The sequence below is a fragment of the Salmo salar genome, chromosome 01 (genome assembly GCF_965601325.2).
Source record: "Salmo salar chromosome 01, fSalSal1, whole genome shotgun sequence".
Taxonomy (NCBI): Eukaryota; Metazoa; Chordata; class Actinopteri; order Salmoniformes; family Salmonidae; genus Salmo; species Salmo salar.
Window position 1 is genome coordinate 70,047,672 of NC_138291.1, and position 25,936 is coordinate 70,073,607.

General features: G+C 41.0%; 1 protein-coding gene across 1 annotated transcript; it reads right to left on the reverse strand.

Annotated features, from left to right (window-relative positions):
• Positions 1 to 463: 463 nt before the first annotated feature.
• LOC100380754 (coiled-coil domain-containing protein 6) lies at positions 464 to 24,044 on the reverse strand. Its single transcript, XM_014205023.3, has 9 exons — positions 23,536 to 24,044; positions 22,303 to 22,452; positions 16,687 to 16,815; positions 16,174 to 16,277; positions 15,788 to 15,948; positions 12,081 to 12,237; positions 11,722 to 11,822; positions 4,938 to 5,059; positions 464 to 1,802 (listed from the first exon to the last, which is right to left on the reverse strand). The coding sequence occupies exons 1-9, from the start codon at positions 23,788 to 23,790 to the stop codon at positions 1,614 to 1,616; spliced, it is 1,368 nt and encodes a 455-aa protein (XP_014060498.1). The 5' UTR covers positions 23,791 to 24,044; the 3' UTR covers positions 464 to 1,613.
• Positions 24,045 to 25,936: the final 1,892 nt, after the last annotated feature.

Consider the following 25,936-nt stretch of genomic DNA (forward strand, 5'->3'; position numbering starts at 1 on the left):
GCTTGAACCAGTCCGAACCAAGTGGACTTGACGTTTGGTTATGGGCGCACAGCCAGGGGCGAGAGGTGAGCTATTGAGAGAGCTGCTTAAAATGAAATATTTCTGAAGCTAGATTAACATCAGTTCAGGGTGTTAAGGGGTAACAGGAGAAAGCCGGGCAAGGCTATTTTTATGTAGCTAGTATCACACGCACAGCGGCTAAAAGAGGAAAGGGGATTACTGAACAGTCTGAAGTGGTTCTGATATTGGGAATAACATAGTTCCTCGCCAGAGTAGGATAGCATTTGGCTGAAGCCAGAGTAAGATTTAATTGCCTAGGTTCTCTGCCACCAAGAAAACACTGGAATGTTGGAAGTGAGGGTGTGTTTTTAGGACTTTGATCTGGAAACCATCATGGAAATCAAAGGGCAAGACATTAAGGACATTACACAGACACAATAACACATTCACACCTTTGAACATATAATTTCCAGTCAATTACTTTATTAGTGTCAAAAGTTCATCTTGCGTAACTTGTGTGAAGTTCAGCTCAGGCTTATGCCAAAAACAAGTGTGACTGGAACACATGATTTTACAGAACAGTGCATGCTTCAGATAAGCCACGGTTATGTGTGTATTCAATGCTGGTATTCAAATAAAAAATAAAGCAGAATGAAGGATAAACACTGTCAGTCTTTCACTGGTTCACACATGACAACCTCCAGTAGAACTGAAAACATTACCAACAGTCAGTTGCCACATATTGTAAAAACAAAGTACAACACACTAAAATTAGAATCATCTTCTCAAGAGCTTTTAATCATACATAGAAATGTCATTCAACAGTACCATTCATTTTGAATGTTATCAGTATATTTAGTGTAAAGAGCATTACGTTTTTGTCTGATGAGGAATTTCCATAGGGATGACAAAATCTTTTATAACCACACCAGAGATAGAGCTGTGGAAGAGAGAGAAAGAGACGCAAGAGTACATGACTACATATATTGGAACACCTCAGACTACATTTGAATACCTCAAAAGCCAACATTTATCTGTGGTTTATGTACCAGTGTCCATCTTTTTTCTTTTTTTTTTCTTTTTTAAACGAGCAGTGTGGCAAGCAGTGTCTTTCAGAATCAAAAAGTCAACATATCTTTGCGCTAGCTCCCTCCCATCATCAATGCCCTATATCTGGGTTACTCCTAAAGCTGAGCTTTCTTTTTCAATACATCTTACCTACTTAAGCGATTCTTACTGGGATGCAATTGCTTAAGTTGCTTTTGAACAAGAGGGTGGGGTGTGCACATTACTGCAGTTGGAATGTGGTATTGCAGACATGGAAGGGATCCAACACATCCAGCCGACAAACACCACTACAAGACTTTGTTACCATACGTGTTGGTTGTTAGCGCCACAATAATTCCAATCGTCAACAGTTCCAAGCAAAAAACAAACATGTACAAGACAAGGTGAACAGATATCAGCCTACAAATCCCAGAAGCGCAGTTAAAGTCAGTAAATTCCTTAGAACGCCCCATGTTGCTTCAGGTCTTCTGCCGGCTCATAGAAACTTGCTCTGTGGGGTTTCAACTCCCTGGTTGTCGAAGTAGTGTAGCATGGCATAGCACATGTTAAGGCTGGGAGGGGGGATGCGCTGCATGCTGCGACATAGCTGCAGGAGAGGACATGGACTGGACCATCGGCTGGGCTGGCGGGGGGAGCGGGTGCAGAGGCTGCGCCCCTGGCTGCGTGTTGGGGGAGGGCGGCGGTGTCGGACGTTTGAATTTGTCTGGGCTGGTGCTTCTTCTCGGGGAGGGCCTCTGTTTCGAAGAAAAGAGGGAAGACAGAGGGCGATAAGAAACACTCAGTCACGTCAATTCTCATAAAAAAAAACACCCCTTCTCAAAAAGTTTCTATTTTAAATCGAACACCTTCAATTACCTTTCCGTAAACAGTTCCCCTTCTTGCGTGAGCATTGGCGAGTTAGAAACAAATACTGCTGGTGACAAAGCGCTGGCGAATACACCCTGGCTTTGATGAGTGTCTGGGTGGCTGGCCTGATGCACCTTGTCACCACCACTTACTACTGATGAGCTCTAGGATCTCTAATGACGGCTGCTACCCAGAAACCAACACACTTCAGAGGCACACAGAGGCACATGCTGACAAAAAAAGTAATGCTCATCTCTGGAGCACTCAATGTTACCATGGAAACACACAAAAAAAAGAGTGCTTGTGTCACTTTTTCAAAGGGCAATCGCAAGTCACTGAAAAGAAGCAGAGTGTTCAGCTCACAAAGTCATCTCTGAGCTGAAAACTGTTTCAACCCTGAGTGTGGACCTGGTTGGTACCTGATGAAAGGAGGGTGAACTCCTGTGACTTCTCCCAGCAGCCAGTCAGACACAGGAAATCAGTGTTACTTAACTGGTCTCCATAACCACAGGGAATGGCTTCACTTTACAGAGACACTAGGCTCCCACATTTCCATCCACAGTTTATGCAAGTAAAGTCCTACCGTATATAAAAATGTAAAAAATCACGGCAGCTGTGATAGAAACAGGAATTTCGGTACAATTTTATAAATGCCGACAGAATTTGTTCGTTCGACATGGTGGGATCTTTTTGTGATTGTAAAATGAATTATGCGAGAAATGCCTTTACGCGCAAATATTGATAGAACAAACATCATATCAAAGTAAACTTGGAGTCACGCGATGATATGTTGTGTGGTCCTCCCACTACAACTCGGAAAACCATGCAGTTTATTAGGCTACAGATGAAATAAATTAACTTCACAGGGCGGTGAAAGTGCACAGTGATCTTGATGCTCCTTTCCAATAAATATTGAGGGTCGTATTCTGGTGACATGATGATCGATCATTCACTGTTGTTTGACAAATATAAATTTTCTCGCTGTTATCCATAATAATCTCATCATGTAGACTAGCCTTCCCCCACTGTATATGCGAGCTGTTGGCTAGAGCGCACCTGCTAAAACCAGAGGGAGCACATTTGATATTTAACGCAACAGTTACATTTTAGTCATTTAGCAGACGCTCTTATCCAGAGCGACTTACAGTAGTGAATGCATACATTTCATACATTTTTTCCCCGTACTGGTCCCCCGTGGGAATCGAACCCACAACCCTGGCATTGCAAACACCATGCTCTACCAACTGAGCCACACGGGACCAGTTTTTGGACAAAACTATTGGTAGAGTTGAAAATGCGATGGAAACATATTGAACTTAAGATTTTTATTCTGTACATGAAAGCATAAGCGAAAAAGTAAATTGTGTGTGCACTACAGCATCACGCACTGATTATTATCCGCAACAAATCCATTTAATGGAAACACCACTGGTGGGAAAATGTGCATATTTTGTTAATGCAGATTCTTGAATATTTGCATGAAAATCTGGTCGCCAATTGGATGGATGTTGACATGGAGCCGGAGGCTTCTGCAGAAGACAGTCACTGATGTAATTACAAAATGTTCTACTCAGTACTCAGAGCTTGGGTATATTTCAGTGCCAATTTGCAATTAATAGGCTAATCCATATTGCCTTAGGCTGCTCCCAGGTCATTTTGCGCAGCAATGGAATGAATGATGGGACAGAGTGACCCGAACAGCGGTAACAGGAAAGTGAGAGGGAATGGAATTTCCTAAAGCCTGTGGTAATGAGTGGTTGAACGGGAGACACAGGTCACAGGGAGCTGTGTCAGATTGGGCTGATCCCTGCCGCCACCACAGTCATTACCACCCTGCTGGCACTGGGAGAGGACCTCCTGAGTTGATAACAGGCACTGGGAGGACAATTAAACACAGGCAGGGAGGTGCCAAACGATGTGAGAACTGAAATACAAGTTTTAAATTAAGAGCATTCTTCAATTCCACAAGCAATGAATTTAGCAGTATTGATTGTTATTATGTTTGAGCATAAGAACACAGCATTAGCCAATGTTAAAATGCATAGAATTGCAGGAAATTAGCTTTAAAAAGGGCAACATTCTCTTAGCTCATGGCAGAATATGTAGAATTGCATTAAATTAACTTTAAAATGCGAACAATTCTCTACTCCGCCATCGAGAAATTCAGCTGCGCAGACCTCACCCATTACCACGCCCACCACCTATGCCCCTTTTTGATACAGAAAAAAACCCTGTACACCATACAAATCTGCTGGCTCAGACTGACTCCTGGCACGTTTATTGAAAAGACCTCATTTGATAGAACATTCATATAGTCCGGGGATCATCAACTACATTCAGCAGCGGGACAATTTTTTCTTGAGCGCATGATCAGAGGGGGTCCAGAACATAATTACAAATAATTTGTAGATTGCAAGAATCCCAAACAGATATAATATTTGACTAAAACAATTATTTCAAACCTTGCTATATGATCACGCGACTCTCTATTATGTGTGGGAAGATAACTTGGAGCTGATTTCCCAGTGTTTTTACAGTCTTATGTTCAACAACAATTTATTTCTCAGAATACTTGGGGGGGGGGGGGGGAGACAAATAAAACTAGCATACGTGGAATACCATCAAGGCTAGTCATGTAAGATGACAGACACAGGAGCTTTATACTGTACCAAACAAATTAAGATGTGACCCAGATAAGATAGTCATGAAGATGAATGGCCCACCATAATAATGAATGGCCCACTTACACCAGCCCTTCTCCATGGTATTGGTAGGAGATCCATTCTTCACTATTGCTACATCTCAGCAAGGATCAATGTACACGACCACACTCCCATGATATCTAGATCCGGGACTTTTTGTGTTAGTACCATCTGATAATGCTGTCTGCGCCATTTTAGAGAATAACTGGCATTCATCCATCTACAAATCATCCCCATTATTTTTCCTGGTGCAGATTATATAGCTTAGTTTTGCTAGTTCAGATGCCCACTGGTGGTCTGATAGGAGTGAAGCAGACTCACTGCTACGCCGTGGGAGGATCCTCCGTGGATGTGCAGGGCTGGGGCGTTGAAGTGGGAGATGGCGGCTCTGGACAGAGTGGCCGGGGGAGTGAACCCAACTGTGTGACTACCGTATGACAGACCTGGAAGAAGACAAAACCATTTAGTTTGTAATGTATTTTATGTCTCTGAATTCCATGTACAGTTGTAGCAAAATATATTGGCACCCTTGCACTTCTGTTGAACAATTCCCTATTTCTTAAAAAATAAGTTCAAATTGAAAAAATAAAAAATAAAAGAAAGTTTGGTCCCCTCACCTTGATATTGGATTTTCAACATTGCAGAACCAATTGTATTTTTGTAAACCTAAGTTTACATTTTTTATTTAGACAAATCGCATGGACAAACTTATTGGCACCCCGGAGCTTGTACTTGGTTGAACAGCCTTTGGCCAAGATAACTGCAGACACTCAATGAGCTTGTTGCACCTTTTAACTGGCAATTTTGCCCACAGCAAACTGCTCTAATTCTTCAATTATTAAAGGATGACTCCAACTTCTGTTTTCAGCTATTGCCATAGGTTATGGATGTGATTCAGATCTGGACTCTTCGCTGGCCACTCCAAAACCTCTTATTGAAACATTCCTTTTTGATGTGTGTTTGGGTTGTCTTGTTCTAAGACAGACAACCTTCAATGGAGACTCCGTTTTTGGACACTAGGTTAAACATCAGACTCAACATTGCACTCCAAAACAGCTTGCTAATCTGCTGATTTAATGGATGTCTTCCACAGGTTCAAGGCTCCCAGTACCAGAGGCAGCAAATCAAGGCCACACCAATATCGAACCTCCCCCATGTTTGATTGTAGGGAGTGTTCTTTTCATTGAACACTTAATTTGGTCATCAGTAAACACAGCGCTGATCTGTATTGCCAAAGAGCTCTAATTTTGTTTCATTAGTCCACAGAACATTTCCCCCAGGATTTAGGCTTGTTAAGGTGGGTTTTTGAAAAGTTCAAATCAGGCTTTCTTGTGTCTCCTTCAGCAGTGGGGTCTTCTTAGGTTTACCAATGACCGGCCTGGTTAGAAGCAGTGCGGCTTGGTTGGGTTTCGGAGGACACACGGCTGTAAACCTTCGCCTCTTCCGAGTCCATACGGAGTTGCAGCGATGAGACAAGACTAACTACCAATTGGTAGGGCTGGGCGGTATACCGTATTTTATGATATACCGGTATTGATGCAGGGACCGGTTTGGGTTTTTACTTTACCTTCTATACCGGTATTTGAATGTTTGGTTTATTGAATGTGATACGCAATGTGTAATGTCAATTTTTATAGTTTACTTCGCTAACGTTACTTGAGTCATCTCTCTCCATGCCACTTTCCACACAGACCTAGTCACACCCCCTGTCACTCAAGGAGCGCATTTGATGTTCAACCATAAGACGTTGCGTTCAGTCTGCATGGTCAATGCAGCACATGCAACAATGTTGTTGACAACAATACTGTTTTCACTTTGCTTCTTAATATAAATCCACTAGTGTTCTATAATGACACTATTAGTTTGTGTTTCTTACATCAGCAAACAGCTAGTTTGTCTTTTCTTAGCAAGTTGCCCTAAATCTCGTGAGATGCTAATTGTTAGCCGCTAATGCTAATAGCTAGTTAACTAGCTAATAAATGTACTAAGTGCAAACGTAGCTAGCTAATACAGCCTGATAATGCCAGTGATGGTGTAGACCTAAATCAGCATTTCGTTTGTGCAACAGTATATTCGAAATCAAAGAGCAATATGCAAAGCAAGAATATGTTAGCTACATGAAGTAGCTAAGAGAAAACATGCAATGTAGCCAACGTTTATAGGGTCCCCTAGGAAACACGTATCAACACTTTAGTTTCTACCCGTCACAATAACGCCTCCCTGGCATTTTAATTCATTGTCATCTCAAACACTGTATTTAAAGTGCCCCCTATTATATTCTAACTATAGAATTAGAATAGTCATTCTATTTCCATGATTCCAACAGTTTGCTCAAAATCGCAAGTCAAATTGCAATTGCAACATTTGGTTAAAAATAAGTCCTAGATCATTTGCCCATATCGTGCAGCCCTACGTGGCAGTGGGGAAATTACCTCAATTGAGCGGTGGTGTAAAGTACTTAAGTAGTACTTGAAAGTATTTTCTTTAAGTTTTTTTTTTTTGGTATCTGTACTTTACTATTTTATTTTTCACAACTTTTACTTCACTAGATTCCTAAATAAAATACTGTAGTTGTTACTCCATTCATATTCCCTGACACCTAAAAGTACTCGTTACATTTTTAATGCTTAGCAGGACAGGAAAATGGTCCAATTCACACACTTGTCAAGAGAAAATCCCTGGTCATCTACTGCCTCTGATCTGGAGGACTCACTAAACAAAAATGCTTTGTTTGTAAATTATGTCTGAGTGTTGGAGTGTGCCCCTGGCTTTCCGTAAATAAATAAAAACAAGAAAATGGTGCCATCTAGTTTGCTTAATATAAGGAATTTGAAATTATTTATATAATTTTTACTTTTGATCCTTAAGAACATTTTATCAATTACATTTACTTTTGACACTAAAGTATATTTAAAACCAAATACTTTGACTTTTACTCAAGTAGTATTTTACTGGGTGACTTTCACTTGAGTAATTTTCTATTAACGTATCTTTATTTTTTACTGAAGTATGACAATTGGGTACTATTTCCACCACTGCAATTGAGTGCAGGAAATGCAGAAATTATTAAAAAGTGCTGAAATTTGTTTTGGTTGAAGTTGAAATGAACAGTATAAAACAATCAGAATGGAGAAAGACTCATTGAAATCACTTAGAATCTATGTGTTGCCACCCAAGGATCACTCACTACTCATAAAACAAATGTAGAACTTTTATTATTCAAAAACTAAAAATACCGTCAAATACAGTCATACCGTCCAATTTGTAAAAACAATAAAAATACTGTGATATAATAAACTCAGCAAAAAAATAAGCATCCCTTTTTCAGGACCCTGTCTTTCAAGAATAAATCCAAATAACTTCACAGATCTTCATTGTAAAGGGTTTAAACACTGTTTCCCATGCTTGTTCAATGAACCATAAACAATTAATGAGTATGCACCTGTGTAACTGTCGTTAAGACACTAACAGCTTACAGACGGTTGGCAATTAAGGTCACAGCTATGAAAACTTAGGACACTAAAGAGGCTACTGACTCTGAAAAACACCAAAAGAAAGATGCCCAGGGTCCCTGCTCATCTGCGTGAACGTGCCTTAGGCATGCTGCAAGGAGGCATGAGGACTGCAGATGTGGCAAGGGAAATAAATTGCAATGTCTGTACTGTGAGACGCCGAAGACAGCGCTACAGGGAGACAGGACAGACAGCTGATTGTCCTGGCAGTGGCAGACCACGTGTAACAACACCTGCACAGGATCGGTACTTCCGAACATCACACCTGCGGGACAGGTACAGGATGGCAACAACAACTGCCCGAGTAACACCAGGAACGCACAATCCCTCCATCAGTGCTCAGACAGGCTGAGAGAGGCTGGACTGAGGGCTTGCAGGCCTGTTGTAAGGCAGGTCCTCACCAGACATCACCGGCAACAACGTCGCCTATGGGAACAAACCCACTGGCGCTTGACCAGACAGGACTGGCAAAAAGTGCTCTTCACTGACGAGTTGCGGTTTTGTCTCACCAGGGGTGATGGTCGGATTCGCGTTTAATCGTCAAAGGAATGAGCGTTACACCGAGGCCTGTACTCTGGAGCGGGATCGATTTGGAGGTGGAGGGTCCATCACGGTCTGGGGCGGTGTGTCACAGCATCATCGGACTGAGCTTGTTGTCATTGCAGGCAATCGCAACGCTGTGCGTTACAGGGAAGACATCCTCCCTCATGTGGTACCCTTCCTGCAGGCTCATCCTGACATGACCCTCCAGCATGACAATGCCACCAGCCATAATGCTTGTTCTGTGGGTGATTTCCTGCAAGACAGGAATGTCAGTGTTCTGCCATGGCCAGCAAAGAGCCCGGATCTCAATCCCATTGAGCACGTCTGGGGCCTGTTGGATCGGAAGGTGAGGAACTTGCAGGTGCCTTGGTGGAAGAGTGGGGTAACATCTCACAGCAAGAACTGACAGATCTAGTGCAGTCCACGAGGAGTAGATGCACTGCAGTACTTAATGCAGCTGGTGGCCACACCAGATACTGACTTACTTTTGATGTTGACCCCCCCCTTTGTTCAGGGACACAATCAATTTCTGTTAGTCTGTCGAACTTGTTCAGTTTATGTCTCAGTTGTTGAATCTTATGTTCATACAAATATTTACACATGTTAAGGTTAAGGTTGCTGAAAATGAACGCAGTTCACAGTGAGAGGACGTTTCTTTTTTTGCTGAGTTTATTTTGGCCATATCGCCCAGCCCTACCAATTGGATACCATGAAATTGGGGAGAAAAAGGGGTAAAAAAATTAAATAAATACAGGTTTACCAATGACCAAATGAAGCATTCAAAGAAAAGAAGACCCTCCCTACAATCAAGCATGTAGGTTAGATAATGCTCTTGGGTTGATTTGCTGCCTCTTGAACGTGTGCAATACATCATGAAATCAGAAGATTATCAAGGTGTTTTGGAGTGCAATGTTCAACCCAGTGTCAGAAAACTGTCTGTTGAAGGTTGTGGGTCTTCCAACAGGACAACAACCCCAAGCACACATCAAAAGCACCCTGGAATGGTTCAAGATGAAACACTGGACTGTTCTGGAGTGTTGATTGAAATGTATTGATTGAAATGACCATGCTGTAACATGGTCAGCATGTTTCCACCAGCCTTTATGATGTTTCCCAGTCACGTAGAGATGACTGGGAAACAAGGGTGCCAATATATTTGCCTGCAACTGTATTTCTGTGGCATGTACTTGGTATGAATGTGAGTAAAGTAAGTTTAAGGATCTCTACGTGACTGGGAAACACCATAAAGGCTGGTTGAAACATGCTGACCATGTTACAGCATGGTCATTTCAATCAATACATTACACAGGCATTTGGGGCTGCTGCACTCACTAGGTTTCCACAACTGGCATTATACTTACACTCCTAATTGGGTGCACGCCACAGCGATCATCCAGCCAGCTACTTTGGGTCATTAGCGTCAGAAGCCTAACACAGTGTAGCTTGGTAACCTGGCTTGCTTAGCGTTTCTAGGGCCATGTCTAGCATAGCTATCAGCCCAAGTTAACACTCTCTCATTATGTCTCCATCTGTCTGACACTGCAGACTGTCAGAGATAAACAGACAAATTACCATGATGGAGTCTTATCAAACCCTATTACCCTATTTTTGGTCATTCCAGGGAGCATCCTTACGCTTACTTCTCTGGAGCAGCTTTAATGTAAAATGTTGCTCTTTGGAGAATGGGAGATACACAACTGGATATTGGCAGTGGTTTGTCTCAGAGTGTTGTAACGTAGGCCTAATTGGGTGATACAAGGTGAGAGACTAATCCTCAGGGGCGGCTGCAGTTATTGCTTGTGATCAATGTAACCTTTCAGTCAGTTAATATCATGAAGTACCACAATGTCATTACTGAAGAAAAAAAAAAAAATTCTCTAATAAGATGTTTTGAAGACTGACAGTCCTTGCAGCCCACTGGAACTTGAGCTCCATGGTCTTAAAGGCCCAGTGCAGTCAAATACTTGATTTCCTGTGTTTTACATATAGTTCCACACTATGAGGTTGGAATAATAGTGTGAAATTGATAATGCCTTTCTAGTTTAAGTATGAAAACACCATCTGAAATCAGCTTGTTTTGGTGGGGTGGCGTTATGGCTTTCCATGGTGACGCCACCAGGTGCTAAATTAGTTAGACCAATAAGAGTTCCAAACCTCTGCCAATAACAGCTAATTTTCAGTTTTCCCCTCCACACTCCTAGACAGTGCTAGCAAAATTCTTGTTTGAGAAATAGCCCTCTGCTAAGAAACTATTTTTTGTATCTTTTTGACCATTTTAATTGAACACAATAAGCTACTTAATTGTTACCCAGAAATTATTTGATACTGACATAAAAATGGCTGCATTAGACCTTTAATTATGCCCCTGAAAACATTTCCTGGAAAAAAACAAAAAAAAACACCATCTGATCTGTTAACATGAACCATGGTTTTTAGGAGGTGCCTTGTATACTGAGTCTGGGTGTTGCAGGAGCTCTCTTTCTGCATAACAGGATGTGCTAATCAGAAAACTCAAAAGTAACTTGCTGCAGGCAAAGGACGTCACCCAAACAAACTCATTTCTCCCTCAATTGGTATTATCTTTAGAAGCTGTTAAACTTTACAAGATGTCTGACATTTTCAGAAGGAAAAATGTGGTTAGGGATTGGGGATAGGGATATAAATAGGATTGAATTGAACTCATTTAAGAATAGAGTTATTGTTTTGATATACCTGTTAACCCAATGTTCAAAACAAGTAGCAACCGAGACAGGACTTGTACCAAGGTGACCTTAAATTCAGCCAATTATCAGTAAGGATATATCAAACTGGAACAGAGAGTTCCTGATACACCGATAGACAAAATATGACTTAATGAGTAACTAAATATAAAATAATACACCTATTCATATCACACTATATTATACAACAACTCTGTCAGAGTCAATGGTGCTCTTTATGGACGTAGTTCTTTCTCTTCCTTCAACCAGTGACATAATAGATATTCATAAAATAGGGTGTAATTATGAGGTGTTTGGACTTGGGCCACGGTATTCCTGTACTGTACGTACCAGGTGATATGGGTCGGCTGGAGCTGGGGGAAGGAGTGTATGGGATGGGACTGGATACCGTCCGTGCTCGCAAGCCTTGAGCTGACATCTCATTGAAGTACCTGAGGGAGGAAAAGACCAGTTTAGATAATCATTTTATGTCTCCAAATATCACTCCCAATCCCATGAGCAATGATTTGCTGTCTGAAACAGAAAGTACTAGCATTGGAGTATCAAGTGTGACATTGAGGAAGTGAGAGTGTGGGGTTGCTTATTTGACTTTTGGCTATGCATGGCTGACCGTAGAATAGAACTTAAACATAGGTTGGAGATGGTGAAGTTGGAACAGAGTGTTTAATGAGTTGCTGTTTCATGTCTACCTCTCGTCATCCATCTCCAGACTGGACTCGCTCTCAGATAGCTGTCTACACAGGGCCTCGCGGCGCTCCATCTCTCTCTGCAGCTTCCTCTGCAGACGGATGTTCTCCTCACGCATGTGTCGCTCCTCCTCAATGTACTGGGCCCGCTTCTCTGTGTCTGGGAGGGGACGGACAAATCAAGTTTCATTAAAAACTAAATGCATCATCATTACACAGAAATGAGTCATTTCACAACAATGTATTGTTCTGAGAGAGCAAAGACGCAACAGTTTTGAGACAATAGTATAATTAATGTGCTTACCAAAAGTACTTTTCTATAACGCACCACTTCAACAGTTGTTTTCCTTAGCCTTTCATTGGTGTTTTTTTAATGTGCTTTTTATTGCTATATTACAGCAGCTATTGCACCTAAATACACTGTGTTCGTCATGTTTCAAAGTAATAGGTGAAATAGGTCACGTATGGTCTCTAATGACAAAAAGGATTATGAGGTAACAAAGCCCATGATTTCATCAGCTTCTTAGTATTATTTTAGCCACAGCCCTGGTCCAAGAAGGCTTTAGACCGAACAAAAGATTGGTCTGACGGCTCCCTCTAGTGGCTGCAGCAACCACCACAGAACATCAACTGTGTGTATAGCGCTGTCCGCGTTACTGAAGCTGCAACATAATTACAGCCATTTCTGACTGAATAGTTATGTTAAAGAATTACATAATTTGTTTAGGAAAAACATTCCCTATTCCCTCAACTCTTGCTCTCTTTACGTGACACATGTATGCATCGCATGCACGTGACCAATACGGCCTGACCTATAGCATATCATTATCACAAATAAATTGGTTATAGCGAACTCTGAACACGTGACAACAAAATGGATGCAGAGGACATGAAAAATAAACTTGAAACAGGGGAATGTTTACTGGTTGCGCAGGAGGTACAGGGGAAGTCTTATGTGTGGAGTAAATTTGACTAGTTGTGGAAAATACAGGAGATCAAGAAAAATAAGGTATGGCGCAAGCTTTGCGTGCATATTATGTGTGCCAAATAGGTGCTTTTAGATTACAAAAAAAAAATCTGACTGTTTGGAACAACATAAACAACACATAAGCGTACCAGAGAGTCTGTTGTAACATTTGTTTCGTTTTTTTGTAAAGCCTTTATTAAAGTAAAGACTAAAAACTGTCACATTCATTCATGAATGCAATTTTCGAAATGAAACAGTTTAGGCCTATTTATTGTTAACGCTAATTATTCAATGGTCGCTTTGTTATTTTAAAACTAAAATGCTTGATTGCATTTTACATCATGAATGACTCGTATTCTGTGTGATGACATGAACAAATTAATGATTGATTGATACACTAGCCTATATAAGTATTGAAATATAGGCCGAAGTAAGTTACGGTATTAAGACTAAACAGGATGCCCTCTTAGGCCTACAGCTCAATGGTGGTTATACAAGGCTGCTATACTAAACCTACTAATGATAATGACATTACTTTTTATTATGATGACAATAATGACAATAACAAGGAGATGACAGAAAGATGGTTATTATTATTATTATAAATATAATTTGACAATTTGGAAAACCGTAAACACTAAATAAATTATAAATAATACCATGGTCTAAAAAATAAGTGCAAAGCCTTTATTACAGCATAGCAAAGATCAAAAACAGCTGAATTTGTGAAATTGTTGCGTTAGGCTTGGTGCTCACGGAATCAGGCTATTGAGTGTTTAATCAGGCAACAGAAGCAGGATCCCTCTGATTTCTGTAGATACACAGTACCAGTTAAGTTTGGACACCTACTCATTCCAGGGTTTTTCTTAATTTTTTGCTATTTTCTACACTATAGAATAATAGTGAAGACAAACTCTGAAATCATGTGGGAACCAAAAAAAGTGTTAAACAAATCAAAATATAATTTGAGATTTGAGATTCTTCAAAGTAGCCACCCTTTGCCTTGATGACAGCTTTGCACACTCTTGGCATTCAGTCAACAAGCTTCATGAGGTAGTCACCTGGAATGCATTTCAATTAACAGGTGTGCCTTGTTAAAAGTTAATTTGTGGAATTTCTTTCCTTCTTAACACGTTTGAGCCAATCAGTTGTGTTGTGACTAGGTTGGGGTGGTATACAGAAGATAGCCCTATTTGGTAAAAGACCAAGTCCATATTATGGCAAAAACAGTTCAAATAAGCAAAGAGAAAAGACTTTAATACATGAAGGTCAGTCAATAGGGAAAATGTCAAGACCTTTGAACGTTTCCTCAAGTGCAGTCGCAAAAACCATCAATCACCATGATGAAACTGGCTCTCTTGAGGACCGCCACAGGAAAGTAAGACCCAGAGTTACCTCTGCTGCAGAGGATAAGTTGATTAAAGTTAACTGCACCTCAGAAGCAGGCCAAATAAATGCTTCAGAGTTCAAGTAACAGACACATCTCAACATCAACTGTTCAGAAAAGAGACTGCATGAATCAGGCTTTCAAGGCAAAGAAACCACTACTAAAGGACATCGATAAGAAGAAGAGACTTGCTTGGGCCAAGAAACATGAGCAATGGCATTAATCTGTCCTTTGGTCTGATGAGTCCAAATTTTAGATTTTTGGTTCCAACCGCCGTGTTTTTGTGAGAGTGTGTAAAAATGTCATCAAGGCAACGGGTGGCTACTTTGAAGAATCTAAAATATATTTTGATTTGTTTAACACTATTTTGGTTACTACATGATTCCATATGTTATTTCATAGTTTTAATGTCTTCACTATTATTCTACAATGTGGAAAATAGTAAAAATAAAGAAAAACCCTTGAATGAGTAGGTGTGTCCAAACTGTTGACTGGTACAGTATATGGATGATTTATAAAGCCAGTAACATTTAACAGTTGGGCTATTGATTATAGACCTAATTAAGTTGGGGTTTCGTCTCTCCTCACTTTTCTTAGACAATCAAGGCAAGGGCTGTTTTCTCGTCTCCCAACTATGCTGCTGCCGCATTGTTCTCAACACCAATATGCTGGTTAATTTTGTTATTATGCACACAGCAACATGGTCTAGGAAAAGGCACCAATTCAACAGCGTTTCAGAATCGCAGACAGCGACCACTATCCAATGCGGGAGAAAGCGCATTTTTATAAAATAATATTATTTTTTATTTGTGTTGCACCACTGTTCTTACATAATTTAACCACCACATACAATTTCTGCAGCACATTTCTTAGACTGATGGACCGTGCCATCCCTACGGCCTCCACAATGGATCAGTCCACTCAGACAGGCGTGAAAATCAGACAGGTGTCTTGAACACAATTATTATTTATTTTACTGCTACTGCTCGACCCAAGAAATCTCGATCAACAAACAGCCTATCAACCAAACAATCGACAAGTCGACTAAATGGGGTCAGCCCTAGTGTGTCCACATCTGTTTGAGTGGTAGTAGAACTAATCGTTCCCAAATTGAATTAAATTAAAGTGTATGGACTTTTCAAACACATGATAGACATGTATCTGTAAAAAGAGGAGTACTCTACGGTGAACTACCACTGGTGTTCTAAGATCATGTGAAACAATCAGTGAACAAAATGAAAATAAGTGACTGTAGATCTTCTTGAGGACCAAAGCTTTTCCGAATTTTTATGGGTTCTACGAAACTAGGGCACGTCATGATGAGTTCACTGTTGACCAACGGCCTTTGACACTCACGCTGCAGCTCTGTGGTACGGAGGCTCTTCTTCAGTCTCTCCACCTCGTCCTTCAGGAAGCGGATATGCCGCATCATGTTCTCCGGAGAGTCGATCTCCATGGAAACATCCCTGGGAGAGGGAGGAGCAGACACAGGCTGGTCCAACTTCTCCTGGAGGATTCTGTCAAAGTTAACAGATCCGCCAGTAAGGGAAGATGGAGAGAGCCATTCGATATATTATTACTACTTTCCTAATAAAGATAATCATTGAAGAGCATACAACAGTAATATGAAGGTTCATTTTGTTTACTTTCAACCATTCACTGAATCCAGCACCGAGATTTCTCTGGATGTGCACATACTACTCTACTCCTAAAGAATATACGGTTACATAATAAAATCCTACCTTTTCTCTGCCTCTAATTTGTCCATGCGCTTCCACAGTCTATTGACAAGAGCCTCTTGTTCTTGCTCTAATGTGTTTTCGAGGTCAATCTTCTCACGCCTTAGCTGGAAACAAAGGGAACACAGAAAAGAGATATTCCGTTTCAGAACATCTTGCACAAAGAAATGCACACCCACACACAAAAAACATATACATCCCCAGCACCGTAATGGCACTTGCTCTTAAGTGGCAGTGCTGACATGATGTTTAAAGTTTGTCCTCATGTCCTCAGAGTAGACTCAGCTGCACCAAGACGATGTCATTGCACCATTCACTGGAGGCTGGTGAGGGGAGGACAGCTCAGACAAATGGCTGGAATGGTGTGACTGGAATGGTATCAAAACCATGGAAACTATTGTGTTTTGATGCATTTAAAACCATTCTATTCATTATTTTCCAAACAACACTATGAGCACGTACTCCCCAATTAAGGTGCCACCAGCTGCCTGTGGTGTCATTATAATGTCACTGTACCTGCTCCAAGGTGAGCTGCTTTGATATTGTGTCGTTCTCCATTTTCTTGATCTTCTTCATCAGTTTGTTGACCTGGAACTCCTGCTCCTGCTCCAAGTGCTGTTCCAACTCAGCCTTCTCATGTTGTAACTGTAGGAGGAAAAGGGGAGGAGAAATCAATGCAAGTAATTGCAACCACTGAAAAGATTGGCATTAGAGCACTGTGGATACATGTTGATTGGTCCGTGTTATAGAGATGGTAAAGGGTTGGTACTGCTTGTCTCCGATTGTGATCTGGTGAAGAACGTCTCGCGAAATGGCGACGGTGCAGCTAGATATTGCCCAAAGTAACCAAAGGGTGCGGCTCATGGCTTGTTAAAAATAAGACGACTGTGTGATGGATTATGTAGATGGTTTTTTATTAGGCCCAATTTGCTAATATCTAACGAATACTGACCAATCATCAGGTCAAAATAAAACAAACAAATGAATAAAACAGGGGGTTGAGCTATTTTAGTTGAGTGCTAGAGGCCATTTGACAGCCTAACCTTAGCCTATTACTACAGTACAGTGGACCCTAACTTCAGAAGAACAGTCAGTCAGTGTACACCCCGCAGAGACTGGCCTATTTCATCGAGCCACAGACTTTTATTATAATTTGGTGGGTGTTTATATTGGTTGTATTTCACATATAAGTGTGTATTAATCTGCATGTGTGAATTGGAAATGTTTGTTTTTTTTGCATATCCCAACTCCCCCTAAGACACCGTCACGGCCAACATCGAATGTCAACAACTTTTCTCTTCGATTGGCCTGAAAACCCACTGGATGCCATGCATACCATCTTACTTACTAACAAGAGCTAAGAGTTTGTTTGAAGATAAATGTGACTTATGAAGCCTCATAACAGTTTAGAAAGGGGCAGCATCATAAGCTGCATTTACACAGGCAGCCCAATTCTGATCTTTTGCCCAATTACTGGCAAAAGAGCTGATCTGATTGGTCAAAAGACCAATTAGTGAAAATAAAAATGAGAATTGGGCTGCCTGTTTAAACACAGCCATAGACGCCTGTATTTGAAGGTGAATACAGGACTTCTAGGGCAGTGGCTCTCAAACCTCTCAATGGGGACCCCCAGACGTTTCACAATTTTGTTGTAGCCCTGAACTAGCTCACCTGATTTACCTAGTCATGGGCTTGATAATTAGTTGGCAAGTTGAATCAGGTGTGCTAGCTCTGGAAAAGTTCAAATAAACAGAACATGTCCCAGAGGAGAGGTTTGAGAACCACTGATGTAGGGGTTATGCTAGGGGGTGGGCAAACTGCGGCCTGCATCCAGCCCACCAAGCCGATTAAATGTGGCCTGCACGGGACTTCAAAAATCCACTCTGGGTTACAAAGTCTAAAACGAGATACAAAGTACAGTACCAGTCAAAAGTTTGGACACACCTACTCATTCCAGAGTTTTTCTTTATTTTTACTATTTTCTACATTGTAGAATAATAGTGAAGACATCAAAACTATGAAATAACACATATGTAATCATGTAGTAAACAAAAAAAGTGTTACATCAAAATACATTTTATATTTGAGATTCTTCAAAGTAGCAACCCTTTGCCTTGACAGCTTTGCACAATTGGCATTCTCTCAACCAGCTTCATGAGGTAGTCAACTGGAATGCATTTCAATTAACAGGTGTGCTTTATTAAAAGTTAATTCATGGAATTTCTTAACTTAATGTGTTTGAGCCAATCAGTTGTGTTGTGACAAGGTAGGAGTGGTATACAGAAGATAGCCCTAAAAGAACAGCTCAAATAAGCAAAGAGAAACGACAGTCCATCATTACTTTAAGACATGAAGGTCAGTCAATACGGAAAATTTCAAGAACTTTGAAAGTTTCTTCAAGTGCAGTCGCTAAAACCGTCACGTGCTATGATGAAACTGGCTCTCAGGACCGCCACAGGAAAGGAAGACCCATAGTTACCTCTGGATCAGTTCATTAGTTAACTCACCTCAAATTGCTTCCCAAATAAAAAGTAACAGACACATCTCAACATCAACTGTTCAGAGGAGATTGCGTGAATCAGGCATTCATGGTTGAATTGCTGCAAAGAAACCACCACTAAAAGGACACCAATAAGAAGAGACTTGCTTTGGCGAAGAAACACGAGTATGGACATTAGACCGGTGGAAATCTGTCCTTTGGTCCGATGAGTCTAAATTGGAGATTTTTGGTTCCAACGGCCGTGTCTTTGTGAGACACAGAGTAAGTGAATGGATGATCTCCGCACATGTGTTTCCAACCGTGAAGCATGGAGAAGGTGGTGTTATGGTGTGGGGGTGCTTTGCTGGTGACATTGTCTGTAATTTACTTAGAATTCAAGGCACACTTAACCGGCATGGCTACCACAGCACTCTGCAGCGAAACACACTCCCATCTGGTTTGAGCTTAGTGGGACTATCATTTGTTTTTCAACAGGACAATGACCCAACACACCTCCAGGCTGTGTAAGGGCTATTTGACCAAGGAGAGTTATGGAGTGCTGCATCAGATGACTTGGCCTCCACAATCACCCGACCTCAACCCAATTGAGATGGTTTGGGATGAGTTGGACCGCAGAGTGAAGGAAAAGCAACCAGCAAGTGCTCAGCATGTGAGAAATCCTTCAAGCATTCCTCATGAAGCTGGTTGAGAGAATACCAAGAGTGTGCAAAGCTGTCATCAAGGCAAAGGGTGGCTACTTTGAAGAATCTAAAAGATATTTTGAATTGTTTAACACTTTTTGGTTACTACATGATTCCATATGTGCTATTTCATAGTTGATGTCTGCACTATTATTTTTTTATGTAACCCGGTAAGTTGACTGAGAACACATTCTCATTTACAGCAATGACCTGGGGAATAGTTACAGGGGAGGGGGGGAGATGAATGAGCCAATTGTAAACCCTGGGAGGATTAGGTGACCATGATGGTATGAGGGCCAGATTGGGATCTTTGCCAGGACACCAGGGTTAACACCCCTACTCTTACGATAAGTACCATGAGCTCTTTAGTGAACACAGAGTCAGGACACCCGTTTAACTTCCCGCCCGAAAGACGGCACTCTACACAGGGCAATGTCCCATATCACTGTCCTGGGGAATTGGGATATATATATTTTTTTATACCTGTGGAAAGGGTGCCTCCTACTGTCCCTCCAACACAACATACATCTGATCTCCCATGCAGGACCAACCCTGCTTAGCTTCAGAAACAAGCCAGCAGTGGGATGCAGAGTGGTATGCTGCTGGCCAATTATGCTATACAATGTAGAAAAACCCTTGAATGAGTAGGTGTCCAAACTTTTGACTGGTACTGTATGTAGAAATTATAACAGACCTATCTATTTTCAAATAACTGCCCATTCTCTGGCCCCTGCAAATAGATTGACTAACAAATCGGTCAAAGAAAAATCTGTGCGGCCCTCCATTGAATTTCAAAATCCCTGTGGCCCTCTCCCAGAATGATTGCCCACCCCTGGAAGAGGCAGCCCTGTCCTCATAGTAGTAGTAGCCTATACCACTGAAAATACTAATACTATGAACCACTATTTACTGTTGAAGCCTGGGGTGTGGGAGAACAGGGTTGCTAGTTCAAATCCACATTAGCATTGTTGTTCTAGCCTGGTGCAGGCCACTGACATGAAATTCATGGGGAAAAGTATGTTAGACAAGTCCATGTTTTATGACGACACTTAGTGAGGGGAACATGTGCTAAGGAGCGTCCGTCGACACTAAAGTATAGGAACAGAAGTGGGCCTATTTTATGTTATGAAACAGGACAGATAACAAGCGCCTCTAGACTGTCTGACCTTTAACCTGTTGGGTCTAGGGGGCAGCATTTGCACGTCTGGATAAAAAAAATGTACCCGATTTAATCTGGTTACTAATCCTACCCAGTAACTAGAATATGCATATACTTATTATATATGGATAGAAAACACTCTAAAGTTTCCAAAACTGTTTGAATGGTGTCTGTGAGTATAACAGAACTCATTTGGCAGGCAAAACCCTGAGACATTTTCTGACAGGAAGTGGATACCTGATGTGTTGTATTGACTTTAAACCTATCCCATTGAAAAACACAGGGGTTTAGGAATATTTTGGCACTTCCTATTGCTTCCACTAGATGTCACCAGCCTTTACAAAGTGTTTTGAGTCTTCTGGAGGGAGATCTGACCGAACAAGAGCCATGGAACGGTGATGTCCCATTAGACACCTGGCGCGCTACTTCATGTTGGGTACCCTCGTTCCAATACGTTATAAAAGACTATGCATTCGTCCACCTTGAATATTATTCATGTTCTGGTTAAAAAAGGCCCTAATGATTTATGCTATACAACGTTTGACATGTTTGAACGAACGGAAATATATTTTTTCCCCTCGTTCATGACGAGAAGTCCGGCTGGCTTACATCATGTGCTAACGAGACGGAGATTTTTGGACATAAATGATGAGCTTTTTTGAACAAAACTACATTCGTTATGGACCTGTGATACCTGGAAGTGACATCTGATGAAGAGAATCAAAGGTAATGGATTATTTACATAGTATTTTCGATTTTAGATCTCCCCAACATGACGTCTAGTCTGTATCGCAACGCGTATTTTTCTGGGCACAGTGCTCAGATTATTGCAAAGTGTGATTTCCCAGTAAGGTTATTTTTAAATCTGGCAAGTTGATTGCGTTCAAAAGATGTAAATCTATAATTCTTTAAATGACAATATAATATTTTACCAATGTTTTCTAATTTTAATTATTTAATTTGTGACGCTGACTTGACTGCCGGTTATTGGAGGGAAACGATTTCCTCAACATCAATGCCATAGTAAAACGCTGTTTTTGGATATAAATATCAACTTGATAGAACTAAAAATGCATGCATTGTCTAACATAATGTCCTAGGAGTGTCATCTGATGGAGATTGTAAAAGGTTAGTGTATCATTTTAGCTGGTTTTATGGTTTTGGTGACCCTGTCTTTGACTTGACAAAACATTACACACAACTCTTGTAAATGTACTGTCCTAACATACTCTAAATTTATGCTTTCGCCGTAAAACCTTTTTGAAATCGTAAAACGTGGTTAGATTAAGGAGATGTTTATCTTTCAAATGGTGTAACATAGTTGTATTTTTGAAAAATTTGAATTTTGACATTTATTTGGATTCAAATTTGCCGCTCTTGAAATGCACCTGCTGTTGATGGAGTGCACCACGGGTGGCACGCTAGCGTCCCACCTAGCCCCAAGAGGTTAACCTGGGTTTGTTAAAACACACGAGTGGTCCAGTGAGATTCATGCTTCTTCTTTGTACATCAAACCATTTGTCAGTACTGCAAAGGTCAATCGCTCATATTGGTAATGGAACTGAGGCAAAATGTGGGTCAGTTGCAAAAGAGACCAAATAGCCTAAACCAGGAATAGGAGTAGTCAGTCGAGTCATTTAGAGCAGTGATGAGGTCGGTTAATCAAATAACTTGAGTCAAGAACCAATGCTGTTGGTTCTTGACTCAAACACACAACCTTAGGTTGACATTGTGACAAATACTTGGCATAAGTTAAATGCCCCAGAGTCAGTTATTTTCCAGCTGTCACTCACTTGCATGAGTTTTCTTGACAGTTCATTGGTGAGAAATTCCTCCTCTTTCTCATAGTTAACAGCGAGGGTCTCCTTCTCTTTTTGCAGGGCCTGGATCTTCTTGAACAGGGTATTGCTGATGAACTCCTCCTCCTGCTCAGCCCTGGCTTGCTGCAGTCACAGAGGACAAAATGTACCAAAAATATCAGTGCAGCATTCACAACAAAATGGCTCACGGAATACATGTCACAAATATGTTATGGGACACTTCATTTTTTTTGCACTGGGTAACAATGACAACATATGAAGTGATTTGTTTTTGCCAATCGAATGTCAGCTTCTACCACACTGCTCAGCTCACAGCTGTCTCTGCTAAAATATGGGATTCTTATTCATAAAGCTGATGGCTTTCTAATTGGCGCAGTAGTATCTTAACAAAAACAAGGAATAGCACTGTGCAGATTTGCTGCATTAAAGGTCTGTCAGCTAGAGAGGAAGCAGATAGTCCACCCCCACATATCAATGACTCAAGAAGTAGCCTATTGCACTAACTGAATGAGTGACTGACGTTGAGAAACTACCTATAATTTTTTTTTTGTACTGTCAACTGTCATGGCGAGGAAAGCAGAGACAGAAAAAGGGGTGGTGGAGGCACAAATAGGGGAACGAACAGAAAGGAAATCCATGTCAGTCTACTGATGCTTAAAACAGGCATACTAGGTGTTGTTGAACTAGCTAGGTTATGATTTATTATAAATTCAACGGTTGTGTCAAGGGGTATATGTAACGTTAAGCACAAAAATAAATAACGATGAGAACCCAAAGCCTCATAATAGCGGACTAGTTGGCTAGTTTAGATGACACAGCTAACATTATTCTAACGTTAGTTAGATACAAACGTCAACTTCTTGGTCACCATTTGTCAAATGGATTGGTGTTTGCAAATTAACAACAGGACATTGGCTAGCAAGCTAATAAAACTACGAGAGTTATCGGCAAAACAAAACGGGTTACCAAGCTAACGTTAGCTAACCAACTAGCTATGCTAGCTCGCTAAACTAGCTAAGTTATCTAGCTAGCCTCTTAACAAGCGTAACTACGTTGCCTTTATTTCGCTACTAGGTAGGTAGCTAGCTAACGTTAGTTGGCTAACCTGGTTGCAATTTCGTATGTTTAACGTGCGTGTATAACGTTCGGTGATTTTTTTTGTATGTAGGTAGCTAGGCTAACCAACAAAAACCACCAGTTACTCACAATAGTGACGCTAGCTTTACGCAGGTCCCGATTCTCCCCCTGTAGTGCCTTGCACTTGAGTTTGAACGTCTCCAGCTCAATTTTAAGAACTTTGTTCTCCTGTTGTAGTGAGGCTAATCGGTTAGTTAACTCCTCTAATCGAAACTGTGAAATGACTACCCCCGGTTTGGTCAAATTTGAGGCGGATGATGACATTGGTGTAGCCGAGCTACTCCCTGCTCCGTCCGTGTCGCTCTCGCTTGCACTGTCCGCCATGACTATGTGTGCGACAGACAGTACCGTGGAGGAGACGAGACTGCAGCTGCAGTGTTTGTAGGGCAGCAGCAGGGTCTTCACTAGTTGCCACAGTCACAAAGTAATCATTATGGCTAAAGCCCGCCTATTACTACAATGTATATTCTTAAAGTCGTATTTTAAACGTAAACTTAACTCTAACCACACTGCTAACCTTAAACCATAACCTAACCTCAAATGAAGACCAAAAAGCAAGATGTTGTTTTCATGTTTGACTTTGTGGCTGTGGTTTCTAGTGACAACCCGGCAGCAGCCTATGAAAATTCGGTGTGACGTGACCTTGCTCTGTTTCAACCACACGCGTGTTAAAATAGCGCCACCCTGTGGAGATAACTCTGTCAAGTGGTGTGCTATTTTGTGCCAATGTTCATCGATGTCATATGAAACAGAAAATAACGATTTGAAAGTAAAAGAGTAGTATATTGCAATTAAGTGGACAATATTACAGAGGAATTTTTGTGCTCCTGAGTGGTGCAACGGTCTAAGGCACTGCATCTCTGTGCTAGAGGCGTCACTACAGTCCCTGGTTCGATTCCAGGCTGTATCACAACCGGCCTTGATTGGGAGTCCCATAGGGTGGCGCACAATTGGCCCAGCGTCATTAGGTTTTGGCTGGGATAGGCTGTCATTGTAAATAAGAATTTGTTCTTAACTTACTTGCCAAGTTAAATAAAAATGAATAAAGGGAAGCCAAAAGCAAAGCTCTTCATCTTTTGCTTTATTCAACAGTAGTCTAATGAAAAGTTGCAGTGCATGAACAATATAAATTTTCTGCACTGTGGGTTTGATTGAATATGACCCCTTATATCTCCTTACCAGTCATGTACTGAACCAGTCAAAAGTTTGGACACACCTACTCATTCAAGGGTATTTAAAAAATATATATTTTCTATATTGTAGAATAATAGTGAAGACATCAAAACTATGAAATAATACATATGGAATCATGTTGTAAACAAAAAAGTGTTAAACAAATCAAAATATATTTTATATTTTAGATTCTTCAAAGTAGCCACCCTTTGCCTTGATGACAGCTTTGCACACTCTTGGCATTCTCTCAACCAGCTTCATGAGGTAGTCACCTGGAATTAATTTTAATTAACAGGTGTGCCTTGTTAAAAGTTAATTTGTGGAATTTATTTCCTTAATGAGTTTGATCCAATCAGTTGTGTTATGACAAGGTAGGGGTGGTATACAGAAGATAGCCCTATTTGGTAAAAGACCAAGTCCATATTACGGCAAGAACAGCTCAAATAAGCAAAGAGAAATGACAGTCCATCATTACTTTAAGACATGAAGGTCAGTCAATAGCTAAAATTTCAAGAACTTTTAAAGTTTCTTCAAGTGCAGTCGCAAAAACCATCAAGTGCTATGATGAAAATGGCTCTCATGAGGACCGTCACAGGAAAGGAAGACCCAGAGTTATCTCTGCTGCAGAGTAAAAGTTCATTAGAGGTAACTGCACCTTAGATTGCAGCCCAAATAAATGCGTCACAGAGTTCAAGTAACAGACACATCTCAACATCAACTGTTCAGAGGAGACTGTGGGAATCAGGCCTTCATGGTCGAATTGCTGCAAAGAAACCACTATTAAAGGACACCAATAAGAAGAAGAAAATTGCTTGGGCCAAGAAACATGAGCAATGGACGTTAGACCGATGGAAATCTGTCCTTTGGTCTGATGAGTCCAAATGTAAGATTTTTGGTTCCAACTGCCATGTCTTTGTGAGACGCAGAGTAGTTGAACAGATGATCTCTGTATGTGTGGTTCCCACTGTGAAGCAAGGAGGAGGAGGTGTGGGGGTGCTTTGCTGGTGACACTGTCTGTGATTTATTTAGAATTCAAGGCACACTTAACCAGCATGGCTACCACAGCATTCTGCAGCGATATGCCATCCCATCTGGTTTGCGCTTATTGGGACTATCATTTCTTTTTCAACAGGACAATGACCCAAAACACACTTCCAGGCTGTGTAAGGGCTATTTGACCAAGGAGAGTGATGGAGTGCTGCATCAGATGACCTGGCCTCCACAATCACCCGACCTCAACCCAATTAAGATGGTTTGGGATGAGTTGGACCGCAGAGTGAAGGATAAGCAGCCAACA

Coding starts and splice junctions, on each gene's coding strand:
- LOC100380754 (XM_014205023.3), bottom strand. CDS start 23,790: ATGGCGGACAGTGCAAGCGAGAGCGACACGGACGGAGCAGGGAGTAGC. Junction 12,238..15,787: donor CCGTACCACAGAGCTGCAGC/GTGAGTGTCAAA, acceptor GTCCCCTCCCAG/ACACAGAGAAGCGGGCCCAG. Junction 1,803..4,937: donor GATCCTCCCACGGCGTAGCA/GTGAGTCTGCTT, acceptor TCTTCGAAACAG/AGGCCCTCCCCGAGAAGAAG.